Source organism: Lepidochelys olivacea (assembly GCF_965140295.1).
Source record: "Lepidochelys olivacea isolate rLepOli2 genome assembly, chromosome: 10".
Taxonomy (NCBI): domain Eukaryota; kingdom Metazoa; phylum Chordata; order Testudines; family Cheloniidae; genus Lepidochelys; species Lepidochelys olivacea.
The window spans coordinates 67,320,248-67,338,572 of record NC_140420.1 but is presented as its reverse complement, the minus strand read 5'-3'; the positions used below and the strand labels follow the sequence as shown (position 1 = coordinate 67,338,572).

The 18,325-nt window shown below is 44.0% G+C and overlaps 1 protein-coding gene across 1 annotated transcript in view; it reads left to right on the top strand.

Moving 5' to 3' along the window:
* The window catches only part of HDGFL3 (HDGF like 3), a 57,602-nt gene that overhangs the window by 32,032 nt on the left and 7,245 nt on the right, over nucleotides 1-18,325 (top strand). The window contains exons 2-5 of the mRNA XM_084640599.1: nucleotides 7,268-7,344; nucleotides 10,430-10,568; nucleotides 15,121-15,279; nucleotides 17,306-17,452. Of these exons, the coding sequence (XP_084496725.1) occupies nucleotides 7,268-7,344; nucleotides 10,430-10,568; nucleotides 15,121-15,279; nucleotides 17,306-17,452 (522 nt within the window). The remainder of the gene's footprint in view (nucleotides 1-7,267; nucleotides 7,345-10,429; nucleotides 10,569-15,120; nucleotides 15,280-17,305; nucleotides 17,453-18,325) is intronic.

Below are 18,325 nucleotides of genomic sequence, written 5' to 3'. Positions count from 1 at the left end.
GTAGTCCCACCCTTTTGTGAAGTTTTTTTTTTTTTTAAAAGCCGGTGAAAAATGCACTGCCCACTTGTAGTTTTAGGGTATGATCCACAGCAGAGGAAGAATTATGCTTTGGTTAAAGTGATATGCAGTCTTGAAAATCGAGGGCCAAATTTTGCAGTTCTTAGGCAATTTCTATGGAAGTTTGGCTTGATTTAAGTACCACAGAATTAGGATAATAGAAACTAGTGATGGAAAACATTTGTTGGACCAGAGTTTCAAATAATGGAGGTGAAGGTCTACATGCAAAGTATGCTGCATGGAAATTATATCCATGCACATCTGGTATTTGCCTGATTACTTAGACCTGCCCTCCATAGCACAAGGTGCAAGGAAGACTACATTTGGTGAAGCTGTGATGGTGATTGCATTTCACTAAAGCAATATGTTCATAATTTGTGAAGTACTTTGGGTTCCTCTGGGAAGAAAGACATGATATTAGACATTTGTTGAAAGATGTATTATTTTAAATAATTGCTGAAAAAAGGATCTGTTCATTCTGGTGGCTCCCAGTAGCTTACACTACTCTATTTAAAAAACATGTATTTTCCTTCTTTAGCTGAAATGGGTAAATTGATGGAGATAAAAACGCCAGCATGGTGGAAAGCGAGTAATCTGTTCCACCAATAGATTCTGAATAAGGTTGCTTTTAGCCATTCTTTCTGTTAATTAGCTAATTGCAGAATATCAAGATGCTTTGTCTTTGTTGGTAATAATGAGCAACTTTAACCAGTTTGCAGTTTGACTTGATTGCTGTACTCTGACTCCAGAAATTTCAGTGGGAGATTTGGATTTCTGCAGTGCTTCTGTGTGCTTTTTCCAGTCAAAGGCACTTACTGCATATCATAAGTCAGTGGTTACTGCTCTGCAATTTAAATGCCCTGTTTTTGTGGTTTCTACATCCACATATGTATCTGTGCACAGTCAAGTTAATCTTTCCTGTTTGCGTCACGTTTTCGTGATAGCAAAATACGTTTGCCATATAGAATACCTTGTCAAACATAATGGGCCAGCTTCTGCTCTGATGGCACCAAGCAGCCAGAAAACCATCTCAGCTGATTGCTTCCCCCTACATGGGGTGATTGCCACACCGCCAAGAGCCAGAGCCGTGGCTGCGTACCGTGCTACCTCCCAGCACAGGAGGCCTTCCTAAGGGAAAGAGGATGTGGCTGGGATGACTATGTGCTGCGACTGCCTGTATAGACCCTTGGTGGCCAGGTGTAAGTTAGTGGGGCTCTAGGAAATGTTCCATTATTCCAAATGTAGAGCCAAAATCTGCTGTTTTCTCCCTTGGGTAGCTGTGCAAGCACTGCTGATAGTAACAGCCCCTGAGCTCCAGGGACCGTAGGGCCTGCTGGGAAGCTGAACACCCGAAAAGGGGGGCAGGGAGGAAGAGGAGGGGTCATGGCCCCCCCCACTCTGCACTAGCCTGCACAGTGGGGCATCACACAAAAGGGAACAATCTCTTCTATCCTAGTGGATGGAACAGGCTGCATCTCCCCCATGTGCAAGAAGCAGCTCTATGAAGGTTTGGGCTTCTCTGGAGCACAGTCTCGCCAGTGCTTCTCCTAGGAACGCGGAGCTCGGCACCACCCCCAGACAGGACTGTGGTTTAATCGCCACAGTGTAGCCCAGAGAGTTAGTACCTCACTCTCCAAACAGTCTCCTTGCTTCCAGTGGAGCTACTTGTGGCTTAAATGCTACGAAACCCAGCCTTCAGGAATGAGTTGGGAATACTACATGAGGAGCCAGCTAGTACGCTGCAAGGCTGGGCCCTTATTGAGGTTGTTTACAAACTAAAAGGATTTGTGCATGAAAAATTATGGCAAAATTGTCCTTTATGTGGTTTTGCAGTTTCAGGACAACTGCACCTGTGTTCTTCCTCCATGGCCCACCAAGGGCACCCACTGGGCCTTCTTGCTCCCAGCAGTCACCTCTCCTCTGGGTGGAGACTCACGTTTCATTCCCTCCTGACCAGGGATTTTAAGGCTGCACAGCTCCCTGCTCGACACTGTGATATCCCCAGCAAGCCAGACTGCCTAAACAGGCCAGTGTCTGCACTTCGCTTTCACTCTGAAGGCGATGAACAGTGTATTGCCAAGAGTGATAAGTTACCACCCAGCTCCTTTTAAGCAAGCACACTGATTCTTAAGGTGAAACCGCTTTAGAGAAAACATTAAGACAAGAAAAGCACCTATACACATGCTAAAAGGCTTACCCCAGAGGTCACCCCAACTCCAACCTAGGACTCTGGTAGGTTTTAGTGCTTCAAACCCCACAACGAGGTTTTTTCCTTGGTTACAAGTTCATCCATCTTTGCTTCAGAACCAAGGCTGGGCAGATCAGCCATTTCTTCATACAGCTCGGGCCTCTGCTCTTGGCCTTCTGTAACAGGTAATCACCAGACAATGACCCTTTCTTGAGGGCATAGTGTCAAATGACTCGGTTTTTGCATTAACCTCTCCATATGGATTTCCCGGGAAATCCACTTAACACTTATTTTCCCAAAAATCCATACTGGTCTGGCACATTCTTAGTATTATCTAGACCAGGGTGGGCAAACTTTTTGGCCTGAAGGCTACATCAGGTTTTGGAAATTGTATGGAGGGCTGGATAGGGGAGGCTGTGCCTCCCCAAACAGCCAGGCGTGGCTTGGCCCCCATCCCCTATCCCCTGCTTCTCACCCCCTGATGCCTCCCCCCCCCGGGACTCCTGCCCCATCCAACCCCCCGTTCCCTGATGGCCCCCCGGGACTCCTGCCCCATCCACTCACACCCCCGCTCCCTGTCCCCTGACTGTCCCCAGAACCCCACCCCTGACTGCCCCCTGCCGCCCCATCCAACCCCTCCTCTCATTCCTGCCTGCCCCCCGGGACCCCTGCCCCATCCAACCACCCCTTCTCCCTGTCCCCTGACTGCCCCCATTCAACCCCCCTGCTCCCCGCCTTCTGACTGCCCTGAGCTCATCCACACCCCCGCCCCCTGACCACACCCCCAAACTCCCCTGCCTTCTATCCAACCCCCTCCCCCCCCGCTCCCTGCCCCCTTACCACACTGCCTGGAGCACCGGTGGCCGGCGGCACGGCTGCACCAGAACAGGCAGCCGCACCGCTCAGCCGAAGCCGGCCACGCACCGCATAGCACTGAGCACTGGGCTCTGCGGCTGGACTGCCCCGGGAGCTCGCAGCCCTGCTGCCCAGAGCATTGCACTGGCGGCGGAGCGAGCTGAGGCTGCGGGGGATGGGGAACAGCAGGGAGGGGCCGGGGGCTAGCCTCCTGGGCCAGGAGCTCAGGAGCCGGGCAGGAGGGTCCCGCGGGCCAGATGTGGCCCGTAGTTTGCCCACCTCTGGTCTAGTCAGTATAGTCTGTCCCATCTGCCCCCACAGAAGTTACGTACAATCCCAGCCCACAATCATATATAAACTGAATACAATAAGGTCTTTCAAGGAGATTGCAGAAATTGTCTGATCTGTTACTCATGTTTGTTGACCTTAGCAACATGCTTTTCTAAAACCCCTGCGCCAACTAGTGCTGTGGGGGGTGCATGTACCACTCAATGTGGGGAGTGCATGTTCCACTTGCAGACCTGCACCTCGCACGTTGCATTTAATTACCACAAGCCTAGTAAAAGGGCTCCAAAGTTGGGCCATTTGGCGAGCAACCAAATGCTGGGAGGCGCTACTGTGCTAAGCTTGTTTAGAAAGAAAGCTGTTGTTATTCATTAAGCAGCTGAAAGCAACAGAAGTAAAGGAGAGAAAACTGGAAATCTGAAACCACCTGCTTTATTTTAGGGGTAATTGAACTAAATGATTATGATGTGGTCAATGCACAGATCAGATTCATGCACAGCGTGGCTCAAGAGTCAGTGCACCGTCTGTTTTGCTTCAGAAAAAAACAACCCCCTCCAATTTGATTGCAGGTTATACCAGGCACTTTAAAATCTGTCTGTTTCCTTCCAGAAGCAAAACAAAGCAGCAGTTAGGCGGTGTAGTAGACAGTTGCTCCTTTCATTCACTATGTTTCTGTGACTACAGCACACTGTCTTAACATGGGTGCACTTATCTCTTTTGTTCCCGGTTTGAGCAATTCAGGGTTTTTCCCCCCTTGCATTGATCTTGCTGGCATTGAGGGAAATAGCAGATCCAAATCTTAGTGGATTTAATCAAAACATCCTGGACGATGGCAGTGATTTGGGGCTGAGCTCAGCAGCAGGGAGCTGGCAGCGTGGCTGCTGTCCTCCTAAGTATCCCTTTGTGGAAAATAGTAGTCGTTTTCAAGGAGTGCTGAAGTTATTCAGTTAGTTAAATAAGAGGCATTTGTAACTTCAGCAGTCAATCAAAAGGGGCCCGTCATGTTTCTCTTTTGTATGGCAGGTCATGCAGGTTTTCCCCTAATAGTCTCACGTGGGCAGGCTGCACAGAGTCTTATCAAACCGCAAAAGAACAGAGAACCTTCTGTATTACTGAGTTCTGTTTCCCCCTAAACTCAATGAAAATTTTGCCTTTGAGTTCAACAGTAACTGGATGGGGTCCTGCATGACACTAAGGACATGCCTATTTTGCAATAAAAGACCCATGGGATGGCCACGACTGACTCCAGTCAGCTGACTCAGGTCGCCAGGCTCGGGCTGTGTGGCTATAAAATTGAACTGTAGACGTTCAGCCTTGGTAGGGTGACCAGATGTCCTGATTTTATAGGGACAGTCCCAATATTTGGGGCTTTTTCTTATATAGGCTCCTATTACCCTCCACCCCGTCCCGATTTTTCACACTTGCTGTCTGGTCACCCTAAGGCTTGGGCCAGAGCCTGGGCTCTGAGACCTTCACCCCTTGTGTGGTCTCAGAGCTCGGGCTCCAACCCAAGCCTAGATGTCCACCCTGCAATTTTGTAGCCCTGCAATCTGAACCCTGCGAGCCCAAGTCACCTGAGCCGGGCTCTGAAACTCAGTGCCGCAGGTTTTTTATCACAGTGTAGACATACCCTTAGAGATGGACTCCACCCCCATATAGTATCTAGAGACCTTAATCTGAAGGGTGTAGGTCACAGCCCTGTCAGTGAAGGTAGGAAATGTCTGGTCCTCGGCAACACAACGGGAGGTTGGAGTGTACATGTAAGGCAGTGGGAGCTTTACAAGCTCATCCTGGAGCTGTCCAGTGCAGATTTACGTTTAATAACTTTTGGAAAGATTGTGGTGTGCACAATTTTCTAGAACAGTGAAAAGCTCTTTGATGACTGCCTAAGATGACACAAAGGCAGTGGGGTGGTCAGTCAATGGATGAACGTACTGAGGAATAGAGAACAGGTGAGCAGCAAGACCGAGAGAGAACTCAACACCTCCCTTCCCCATACCTCCTCGTTGCTGCTCATAGCTGGCAACAGAAGCTGCCAGGGAATGTGGCAAGTGGTCTGGCTGCACTGCAGACAGTGCTCGGGATAGGATCCTCACTCCTGCAGAGTCCAGAACATCATCTGATATAACACCCCATCCCCCTGTCTCAGGGTCATGTGAATATCCTTCCTTGGGACTCTGTGTAAGAAAAGTTCCTCCTGATCAGCATTCAACGCTAAGCGTGTCTTCACTCTTCAGTATCAGTCTTCACTCCTCAGATGATTTGCAGCTGTTAGTTTTATTCCAGGAAAAACTCCACTGGCATTGTACGCCACATCTTTCTACAATGCAGTCCATGGCTGACTTCAAATTTAACATGGAGATGTAGCTGCAGAGACTGCCACTGTGATCCCATGTGCAGTGCTCCTTTTAGCCACATTGTCTGGCCCATTCTGGACCTAGTTTCTCTCCTGTTCATACTGAAGATGAGGGGTGACTGCAAATTGGGTGCATCCCCCAGGCTCCTGGTAAATTATCATCGTAGACCTTGTTAGTATGAAGTTTAGACACTTCTAGCTTTAAGTAGCATAATATTTGTTGCAATCTGAAAGCCATGGAAACCCTGACTGGCTACCAATCTGCATTTGTAAGTGAGTGGCAGGGTTTGAATGTTTCCCTTCACATTCTTTTTCCTGCAGTTACAGTCTGGTACCTGTATTTAAAATAGGAATTAACCAGGAAATAATCTGATTGGTGGGCCCTCATTTAAACAGGTTATGAATGTCAGTGAAAACCGGGGCTTAGGTAACGTCCTGGACATCTGTTTCTGGTATTGAAGAATGCACAGAATAGCTGTGAAGTTCTTGCCAGCGGCCATACTGAGGTCAGCTAAGGACTTGCTACTAGTCTGAACCCCCAGTCACTCTTTGCTCTTCCTTTATATGAGTTTAAATAAGATCCCTAACACTTACATTCGCGTAGACAAAATTTTGAAAAGTTTTCATGAAATGTCTTAGAAGGTCAGGTTCCTTGCTGGCTCAGAAGCTAGATCATCAGCTGATGTAATGTGGCACCACCAGGCTTAAGTCACTGCAGCTACTCTGATTTACATCCGCTGAGGATCTGGCCCTAGTTCTGTATTGAAAGTTGTTGCCCTATGTCTGTTTGGTGACGAGTGTGACATGAGCTTGGTGGTCTCTGTCCAGTTCTTGGGAGATAAGTACACACCTCACAAAAACCCACAGCACAAGGAGCATTCCTTCGTAGCCTTGTTAGTAGCCTCAGCAGAGACCATGGACCAAATGGGGTATGGAGATGAAGTTATCATTCCTAGTCCAATAGAACAGGAGATGTGACTTCTCTGGAAGAGGGTTGAGAGGAAGGTTGGTCCGGTGGTTAGGGTGCTAGCTTAGAACTCAGGAGACCTATGTGCAAGTCCCTCCACTGCCATAAATTTCCTGTGTGACCTCAGGCATGTCATTTAGTCTGTCTGGTCCTCATCTGTAAAATGGGGATAATGATGCTTCCCTACCTCACAGGGGTGTTGTGGGGAAAAATACATTAAAGATCGTGAGGCCCTCAGATACTGTGGTTATGGGAGCCATATAAGTACCATCGATAGATACATAGGTAGTGCAGGGTGGTAGAAGGTTGCCATATGGCTGCCCCAGTGTCCCTGTTCTGTGGCTAAATTGAGGAATTGACTCTTCAGTTTTGCCACTGAGGTGCTTCGCAGACACATACACTTGTTATAAAATATAAACTAATTAAAATAAACAAGCCCCAAGCACAGAATGGGACCTCCAAGAAGTTGTGAAATCTCCAATCACACCTTTGTGGTTTGTCTGGCTTCTGAGATTGGATGGAACATGGTAACAGTCCGGTGTCCCTTTCTATCCCACAGATTGATGAACTCCCTGAGGGAGCTGTGAAGCCTCCAGCAAATAAGTACCCTATCTTCTTTTTTGGGACTCATGAAACGTAAGTGAATGAACATGGTAGTTTCTTTTGAAATGTGTGGGCCTGAATCTCCTTTCACTCAAACTGTTCTTATTCCTGTGTCTCTCCATTAACATTAATGGAGTAAATCTTGATTGAAACCAGTGTGAGACTAGAGGTAGATACTATGGGCCTGAATCTGGCATTGGTAGTGTAAAAGAGCCTTAACGTGGGTGTGATTGTGAATGCCATCCTACAGGGCCAGGGTGGTGCATCGGGGCCTGCATGTCAATGGGAATCAGGGCCCAGGTTTCTTTCATGTACACATTTTGACATGACTGTTAATGGATCACCGGGAGCTAGATCTATGATAAAAGTACATTGTACTTGAGGTAACCAAGATGAATGTATTGTATTCAAACACCTTTTTGGGCACAGTCCGATCCCATTGAAGCTGGTACCAAAACTCCCGTTGACTTCACTGGGATCAGAATTTGTCCCTTCAGCAATAAAGAGTGGTTTAGAAAGTGTTTTTTCTTAATTGAAACTTGAGTGTCTCTAATTTTGAGCTCAAGTTAATATTAATTTGGGGGAAGTAACTGACTCAAAGTCAGTGAAAGAGCAAGGATTTTCTGTTGACTATGGACCAGATTTTCAAAGGTATTTAGGCACCTGGTGGGATTTTCAAAAGCCCTTTGGCACCTAAAATGCATTGAAATCAGTGGGATCTTAGGCACCTGGGTGCACTTTAAAATCCTGTGAAATACCTAAGTACTTTTAATAATCTGGCCCTGTACACTTGTATTTCTACATAAACATAGAACAGGATAGGGTGAGAAGATTGGTGGTGGGCAAATGGAAAAAGAGCAAAGCTGAAACAGGAGTCTCACGCTATTTCCACTTAGTGCTTAAAATAAATATTCTTCTGTGTTGTGGGGTGGAGGAAGGTGGAACAGAAGGGAGGGTGGAAGAACTGAGCTGGGTGGGGCCATGGGGGGGGGAAATGAGGAGGGGTAAAGAGTCGCTAAATAATTAATTACCACATCTTAGAATAAGAATAATATTAATTAGATGTTGCTTACTGTTAACTCTGCAGAGGCTTAATTTTGGGCTAATGACTTAGTTTGCCTCAAAGTTATTATTAGCCTGTGATCTGGTTTTTACCTCAGGAATAGAAACGTATTGTGCAATTATCTCCATATTTTAGAAAGAATAACTAATAATAAACTGCAGAGTGCGTCTCGTTAGCTCTGTTATGGCAGAGCAGTGAAAACTATCCTCCTCCACGAAGGACAATGGAAAGGTCTCAAACCCAGTTTGGGATGATTTTTATTTTTTACCTTGTGTGTAAAAACTGAACTAAAATTTCCATATGTTATGGATGAGATAAATTCAGGTGTGTCAGGGTGAGTTTCACATGATCCGCTGTAATTGTTTTCCCTATAACTTTGGTGTGAGCCCTTGGCCATATGAAGAGAGATCTCTCAGTAGCAGCAAAATTAGGGAACACTTTAGAGATAAAGGAAAGTTAACTTCTTGGGGTTCTTTGCTCTGATGTCACTTTTATCATGTATGTTGGGAGATTACTCGTTAGCTTTTTAAGTAAATGTACATACTCCACATTAGTATTATTATTGTACAAGTGTGGATTTCTCAAAGGCCACATTAGATCCAGGTGCCATTGTGCTAGATGCTCTACAGACACATAGTAAGAGCAGATCCTTGCCCCAAAGAGCCTACAGTTTAAGGCCTCAGTACAGCAGCTCTCTCCATGCTGTCAGGCCCCTGAGGGAATGGGACCACTCATGAATAAAGTTACTCACATGCATAAATGCAAAAAGGATCAAGGCCTAGTTCAACTGAAGCTGCACAAGTGGGAAGAAGGATGGCCCAACGGTCAAGGTGCGAGCATGGGATGATGAAGATCTTTGTTTAATTCCTTTCTCTGTCACTGACCTCCTCTGTCACCTTAGCCAAGTCTTTTAGTCTCTCTCTACCTCAGTTCCCCATCTGTGAAATGGGGATATTAGCCCTACCTTACCTCACAGGGGTGTTGTGGGGATAAACACATGAAAGACTGTGAAGCTCTGAGACTCTACAGTGATGGGGGCCATAAAAGTGCGTAGGAGGTAGGAAAAGGGTTACAGTAAAAGATAAAGTGGTTAGGTAGCTATGAGCTTATTTTGATGGGCAGAAGGTTCTCCAATGGGAATGAAGTGGATTTTTTCCCTCCATCATGCTTGATACAAATTATGACTGGCCATGGAAGTGTAAAAATACTAGTCTTTGAGAAATAGTAAGCGAAGAAGAAATGATGGGTTTTTTTAGGTTTTATGTATGAAATTATTGGTATATTTTCCAAAGTTTCTTTATGCCAGGAATTGCCTAGAATGTGAGTAGGATTTTATAATCCAATGATAGCCATGGGTTTTGTAGGTAAATTCTTGCTAATTTTATTTCTTCCTCCCTGCATCGTGATGTCCATTTTTGGGATGGGTTGACCTGCGGCAGAAAGGGCATAGTGCTAAGTCTTTTAGCTGTGATGCCTACAAAATAACTTGGCAATAATTAGGCACCAGGTGTGTTGATAGCACTGCTAGTAATGCCGACCAATATCGTCCCATTGTTTTCTTGTATCCCCTATCAGTTGTCTCTTGTTATACTTAGTTGTAAGCGTTTGTGAGCACAATCCATCTTTTTATTCAGTGTTTGTACAGCGCCTAGCACATTGGGGCCCCTAAGGTAATAATAATAAATACGACAGCCGTTATGGCCACATAACCAAGGGGTAAGTTGTGGCGCATGGGTTCTAGCAGTTCTCCATGCACTTTAATTTTTTATACAGTATTATTTTTAGTCTGTTCCCGATTTGCAGAATTCTCAGCAGTAATTAATATAATACATGAGACTAAGTAATCATTGTTTGTAGAGATGCACAGCATGATTTCGTAACATCAAAAGCTGAGGTCCTGAATTCAGATTCACAGCACTAACACAAAACCAGCCAGAGTGTAATGATTTACTGTGATGAACAAAAGAATAGGCATCACATCTGCAATATGGGTTTAACTTACAGGGAAAAAAATCCTAACAATAGTTTTTGAATGTCAATTTTGTTAAAATGCAGTGCGTTTCTGGGGCCCAAAGACCTCTTCCCATATAAAGAATATAAAGATAAGTTTGGGAAGTCGAACAAACGAAAAGGATTTAACGAAGGACTGTGGGAAATAGAAAACAACCCTGGAGTCAAGTTTACTGGATACCAGGTAAATGACAGCTTCCCTTCCATTCCTCCTTATCTTACTTATATTCCTTTTGAGGGTGTCTTATCCGTGTAACTACTGGGTGGCTGGTGCTAGAAGGCCGTGGTTTGGATAGTATTGAGGGGTTTCTGAGCTGGTGATGGGAATGTAATTGCATAACATAAAGATAAGCATGGTCCCGTACTCTATGACAAATGGGATCTTAATTGTACAGCACAGCCCCTCGGTCTGTGCAGTAGTCTGGAAAATTCTGCAGCAGGTATAGGTGAATTAAAATATAGAGGCTGTTTATTGAATTCTATGTAAATATGGTGACCAGTTCCTTTTGTTGTTTATTTTTGTAGCACTGTGCTGCCCTCTAACTTGACATTGTCAATGGGCTGAGGATTTTTGCATTGACAATGCATAAAGCATTATAGAAATTTGGGGAGGGGAGAAGGCAGAGCAGGAGGTTTTGATAGGAGCAGTGACTGCATTTAACAGTTGTCCCTGTCATATGTTAGGGACAGAGTCAGTCAGCCAGAGAGGAACAGTCAAGGGGCTATAGAAACCCAGATTATCTTCTATGGTCCTTCAAGAGCATAAACCACCTCCAAAAGATGGAGGACAACTGTTATCCAATGAGCACTTTCCAAAGTATGGAACGTCTGCAGCTGATCCTGCTATCCTGTATTCCTGTCCCTCATTCTCAGTCATGCAGAAGATGATCTGAATGTTGATAGGGGTGGTATTCAGGGGCGCCTCTGGACTGCTGGAGGAGGACAGGGTGAGAGTTCTCCACCTCCTGGTCAGATCTGAAATTTCCCTCTAGGGAGATGTTGGTTTTTTGGGCTGTTACCCTTTCTACTGATTGGGTCACTTTCCCATACAGCCAAGATCTCTGAGTTTGCATTGCCCAGCACAAACCAGAAAATGACAGATAGATCCTATTGGACTGAGTCATTGGTTTTCCACTCTGCCGACTGCCGTCACCAGCACTTCGGTTTTTCTGTAAACTAGGGCTGTCGATTAATTGTAGTTAACTCACCTGATTAACTCAAAAAATTAATTGCGATTAACCACAGTTTTAATCACACCATGAAACAATAGAATACCAATTGAATTTTATTAGATATTTTGGATGTTTTTCTACATTTTCATATATCTTGTATTCTGTTTTGTAACTGAAATCAACGTGTATATTATTTTTATTACAAATATTTGCCCTGTAAAAATGATAAACAAGAGAAATAGTATTTTTCAGTTCACCTAATACAAGTACTGTAGTGCAATCTCTTTGTCATGAAAGTGCACCTTACAAATTAAAGTAGTTCAGGACACTGAGGTCAATGGTAATTGGGACAAAATACAATTGGCTTTACAAAAGGTAGATAGCGTCAAACCAGCCTGATCTCCTTTGAGAAGGTAACAGATTTTTTAAACAAAGGAAACGCAGTGGATCTAATTTACCTCGATTTCAGTAAGGCATTTGATAACGGTTGCACATGGAGAATTAAGAGCTAAATTAGAAAAGATGGGGATCAATATGAAAATTGAAAGGTGGATAAGGAATTAGTTAAAGAGAGACTACAGCAGGTCACACTGAAAGGTGAACTGTCAGGCTGGAAGGAGGTTACTAGTGGAGTTCCTCAGGGATTAGTTTGGGGACCAATCTTATTTAATCTTTTTATTACTGACCTTGGCACAAAAAGCGGGAATGTGCTAATAAAGTTTGTGGATGACCCAAAGCTGGGAGGTGTTGCCATACAGAGAAGGACCGGGATATCATACAGGAAAATCTGGATGACCTTGTAAACTGGAGTAATAGTAATAGGATGAAATTTAATAGTGAAAAGTGCAAGATCATGCATTTTATGGATTCATAGCAAGAATTTCTGTTATAAACTGGGGACGCATCACTTGGAAGTAACAGAGGAGAGAAGGACCTCGGAATATTGGTTGATCCCAGGATGAATATAACCCGCCAATGTGATATGCCCATGAAAAAAGCTAATGCCGTCTTGGGATGTATCAGGCAAGGTATTTCCAGTGGAGATAAGGAGGTATTAGTACCATTATACAAGGCACTGGTGAGACCTCATCTGGAATATTGTGTGCAGTTCTGGTCGCCCATGTTTAAGAAGGATGAATTCAAACTGGAACAGGTACAGAGAAGGGCTACTAGGATGATCTGAAGAAAACCTGCCTTATGAAAGGAGACTCAAAGAGCTTGGCTTGTTTAGCCTAACCAGAAGAAGACTGAGAGGAGATATGATTGCTATCTATAAATATACCAGAGGGATAAATACCACGGAGGGAGAAGAATTATTTAAGCTCAGTACAAATGTGGACACAAGAACAAATGGATATAAACTGGCCACCAGGAAGTTTAGACTTGAAATTAGATGACGGTTTCTAACCATTAGAGGAGTGAAGTTCTGGAACAGCCTTCCAAGGGGAGCAGTGGGGGCAAAAGACATATCTGGCTTCAAGTCTAAGATTGATAAGTTTATGAAGGGGATGATATGATGGGATGGCCTAATTTTGGCAATTAATTGATCTTCAATTATTAGCAGTAAATATGCCCAATGGCCTGTGATGGGATGTTAGATGGGGTGGGATCCGAGTTACTACAGAGAATTCTTTCTTGGGTGTCTGGCTAGTGAGTCTTGCCCACATGCTGAGGGTTTAGCTGATTGCCATATTTGGGGTCAGGAAGGAATTTTCCTCCAGGGCAGATAGGTAGAGCCCCTGGGGGTTTTTTCACCTTCCTCTGCAGCGTGGGGCACGGGTCACTTGCTGGAGGATTCTCTGCACCTTGAAGTCTTTAAACCACGATTTGAGGACTTCAGTAGCTCAGACATAAGTTAGGGGTTTGTTACAGCAGTGGGTGGGTGAGATTCTGTGGCCTGCGTTGTGCAGGAGGTCAGACTAGACAATCATAATGGTCCCTTCTGACCTTAAAGTCTATGATTCTAAATGTAGATTTTTTTTGTTACATAACTGCACTCAAAAGCAAAACAATATAAAACTTCAGAGCCTACATGTCCACTCAGTCCTACTTCTCGTTCTGCCAATCACTAAGAGAAACAAGTTTGTTTACATTTACAGGAGATAATGCCACCCTCTTCTTATTTACAATGTCACCAGAAAGAGAATAGGCATTTGTATGGCACTTTTCTAGCCGGCATTGCAAGGTATTTACGTGCCAGATATGCTAAATATTCGTATGCCCCTTCATGCTTCAGCCACCATTCTAAAGGACATGCTTCCATGCTGATGATGCTCGTTAAAAAAATAATACGTTAATTAAATTTGTGACTGAATTCCTTGGGGGAGAATTCTATGTCCCCTGCTCGGTTTTACCTGCATTCTGCCATATATTTCATGTTATAGCAGTCTCGGATGATGACCCCAGGACATGTTGTTCATTTTAAGAACGCTTTCACTGTAGATTTAACAAAACACAAAGAAGGTACCAATATGAGATTTCTAAAGATAGCTACAGCACTCGACCCAAGGTTTAAGAATCTGAAGTGCCTTCCAAAATCTGAGAGGGATGGGGTGCGGAGCATGCTTTCAGAAGTCTTAAAAGAGCAACACTCCAATGCAGAAACTACAGAACCCGAACCACCAAAGAAGAAAATCAACCTTCTGTTGTGGCATCTGACTCAGATAATGAAAATGAACATGCGTCGGTCCACACTGCTTTGGATTGTCATCTAGCAGAACCAGTCATCAGCATGGACGCATGTCCCCGGGAATGGTGGTTGAAGCATGAAGGGACATACGAATCTTTAGCTCATCTGGCATGTGAATATCTTGCGATGCCGGCTGCAACAGTGCCATGAGAATGCCTGTTCTCACTTTCCTGTGACACTGTAAACAAGAAGCAGGCATCATTATCGCCTGCAAATGTAAACAAACTTGTTTGTCTGAGCGATTGGCTGAACAAGAAGTAGGACTGAGTGGACTTGCAGGCTCTAAAATTTTACATTGTTTTATTTTTGAATGAAGGTTGGGGTTTTTTTACAAAATTCTACATTTGTAAGTTCAACTTGCATGATAAAGAGATTGCACTGCAGTACTTGTATTAGGTGAATTGAAAAATATTATTTCTTTTGTTTTTTTACAGTGAAAATACTTGTAAACAAAAATAAATATAAAGTGAGCACTGTAGACTTTATATTCTGTGTTGTAATTGAAATCAATATATTTGAACATGTAGAAAACATCATCACAAATATATAAATAAATGGTATTCTGTTATTATTTAACAGTGCGATTAATCATGATTAATTTTTTTAATTGCTTGACAGCCGTACTGTAAACCTTTCTGAGCGTGTCATCTCAGAATATGCATCTGATAACTGTTTTCAAGTGGCTACTGAAGAAATTGCCTCTGCCAGCCCTCTATTTTGATGGTTGTAAGATCAGGCTGATTTGTTCCTGAGTAAAATGATTGAAGTGCAAGCTCTCTCTTCTTAGGATCTCCCTGTGCAATATGGGACATGGCAAAAATTAATTATTTGGGAGAAGTTTTAGTTAATTATTATTATTATTTATTATTTCAAAGGCAATCCAGCAACAGAGCTCTTCAGAAACTGAGGGAGAAGGAGGAAATACGGCCGATGCAAGCAGTGAGGAGGAAGGTGATCGGGTAGAAGAGGATGGAAAAGGCAAAAGAAAGAATGAAAAAGCAGGCTCAAAACGAAAAAAATCTTACACTTCAAAGGTGATCCAGAAGCTTTTCCATTGTCACTTGTGCATTGTAATGGCAGTTTAGCCCGGCCTTCTGCAGGTCTAGATTTCTGACCAAAATAGTGGGGTTTATTGAACTAGAGAGAAAAGCTGGTCTTGTGGTTAGGGCTCTAACCTGGTATTTGGGAGACCTGGGTTCAATTTCCTGCTCTGCCACAGACTTAATATATTACTTTGGGCAAGTCACTTGGTCTCTCTGCATCTCACTTCCCCATCTGTAAAATGGGGTTATTAGCATTTCCCTACCTCACAGGGGTATTGGGAGGATAAATACATTAAAGCTTGCCAGGGGCTCAGGCACTGTGGTAATGGGAGCCACGTAAGTATTTGAGATCATTATTCATTTTCATATTTGTCTGTCTGTCTGTCAGCACAGTAGCACTGGTGTTCTATTCAGTGGGCCAGATTGTCAGCTGGTTTAACTCAACACAGCTCCATGGAAGCCAACAGAGCAATGCCAGTTTACACCAACTGTGGATCTGCCCCAACATATTTTACACACTTCCCGGATTATCATTTTTATTAGATCAGAGAAATTGGTGGTGGTGAAGGGAAGCTGGATGGTTGGCAGCTGTGTAATGGGTATTTCTGGCATTAGTAGCTGAGTGGGGACCAAGGCAGCTGGGGTTGTGGGACAAGCACATTTAAATAAGGTAAATATAAATATAGATGAGGGAAACATTTAACAAGGTCAACATTTGAATTCTCATCTTCAGTTTTCAGAACTAACTCTGTACTGGGATGAATGAGGCAGTTCACCCCTCTCTGAGCTCTTATTTTAAGCTGTCTGGAAACTATGCTTTAATTTACACCCAGTTCACATTTCAAGGTTATTTTCACAACCATAAGAACTAGAAACATAGGGCCGTATCATGCCATTGGTTTTAAGCAGAGCTCCCAGAGAGTTAAAAACTGGTAGCACAATATGGCCCATATTTTTCTTTTAACGAAATATTGAGTTCTGTAGTATGAGTCTGCAACAAGGGGTGGATTCCACAGCAAAAATCTATGACTGTAGAATTGAGGAATACATGGGCACTGATTATAATCGAGTGTATGATGAAACTGCCAGAACAGTCATGTTTTGATTAATGTGCTCTCAAGAACAGCTCAAGATGGCTTTGCTCTTCTTTTTCGTTTCTTTTTTAAACCTGGTTTAACCATGAGCCTGATCTGAAGCCCATTGAAATCAAGGGAAAAAATCCCCTATAAGAATTAGTGCTTGATTTATTTTGTCTTATTAATCTGGCCTCTTACAATGTCACTGAAAAATATTCCATTAATTATTTCAGGACTAGTTTCAGATTTGCTGAGCTTTGCATGAGAGATGGGCCAGGATCTGAACAAAAACCTTAGATCTCAGCACTCAGGAACTTGTAGGTTTAAAAAAAAATACATAAAAAGATTTTTTTCCCCTGTGTGTGTTTCACATTAGAAATTCAGGTCCTGTCTACCCCTTTTTTTTCTGGAAGACTCTGCACAAATGGAGAATTAGTAAAGCCACGGTCTAGCCCTTTGTGCTGGAGAATTGCATAACATAAAGGGAAGAAGAATGATGTATGGTTCCGTATGGCTTTAATGTTCATATATTAAAACTGACAGCACCAAGAAAGTATGGAAAGCAGCTCTGTCAATTCTGCTCTCGTTTTGCACCTCTGTGTTTAATCAAAACTTTTGTCAGTCTGGCACCATCATTTCATTAACTAACCAAACCTACAGATGACCCTTCTCCTGTTATCATCTCTACCACTGATTAGCAATGCTACCCACCTATGTCAGCTGTTAATTTCTCCTCGTTTCATCGGTTGCTGTAACTCTGAACGTTGAAACCAATCTATGCTTTCCACTCCCATTGACTGTATCTAGGAAGAGCTTCAAACAGGGGCCCATGAGCTAGGACAAGAAGAATGGACTTGCACGCACATTGTAAAACACAGGCTATGTCTTTCTCACCCTGAAGTTTGATTTTTGTTTGTTAACTGTGTTGTTGATCTGTTTAGAAATCCTCCAAGCAGTCACGGAAATCTCCCGGAGATGAAGATGATAAGGACTGCAAAGAGGAAGAAAATAAGAGCGGCTCTGATGCGGGAGACGCAGGCAATGACACAAGAAACACTTCTTCAGATTTGCAGAAAACCAGCGAAGGGGTAATCTTCCGTTCACATTCCCTTTGTGTGCAGTTTGTTACCACTGATCCTCAGACTCAGCCCCTCAGTGGTGAAGTGCACCCTGTGCAGAGGCCTATACACACTGCAGAAGTCCTGCTCAACTCCTGCTTTGAGGGTGTAAGTGGCATTAGACCTGAACAGGAATGAATGTCAACCTAGATGAGTGAGCAAGCCTTAGCAAACACTCTGGGTATGATTTCTCCTCTCGCTGTAAATCAGGAGTAGCTCCAGTGAAGTTGCGCTGTTACAAAACTGAGGCGAGAGCAGAATCAGGGCCTGGGCATGCTGTACTGTGACGTACTAAATGCAGTGGGCTTGCTTGTTCGCTCACATGATTTACACCTACATAATTCTGCCAGTTTCTTTGGAGCCGCTTCTGATTCAGACAGGCTTAAGTCAGAGGAGAATCAGGCCTTGTGCATGCAGGTTTCTGGGCTGATCCTGCTCTGGGTTTCACTGTGCTGAAGGGGGCATGTAATGGCATTGTGCCCCAGAGCAGCAGGGCAGCTGGCACAAAGAAGTAACCTGCACATGCCTCACAAGCTTGATCCACATATACTTGTCCCCACTGCACTCCCTGGCACTGTTACTATGAGCCCAGCAACAGACAAGGAGAGTGTTGGTCAGGAGAACTGATGTGTCTTGATGTGTTTAGATCGTATCCTGGCCTGTCCCAATGGGCAAACGGCAGCCACCTTTAAAAAAACAATTACTCCTGCTCTGTATTGTCCTACTCTGTTCACACTGCACAGATAACAGGCCGGGTTGTGGGGAATGATGCAGTGGGACACCGCACACTCAAATGTATCTTCCGACCTCCCCTTCAGAGCTCTTTATGATTGAGGAGGGTTT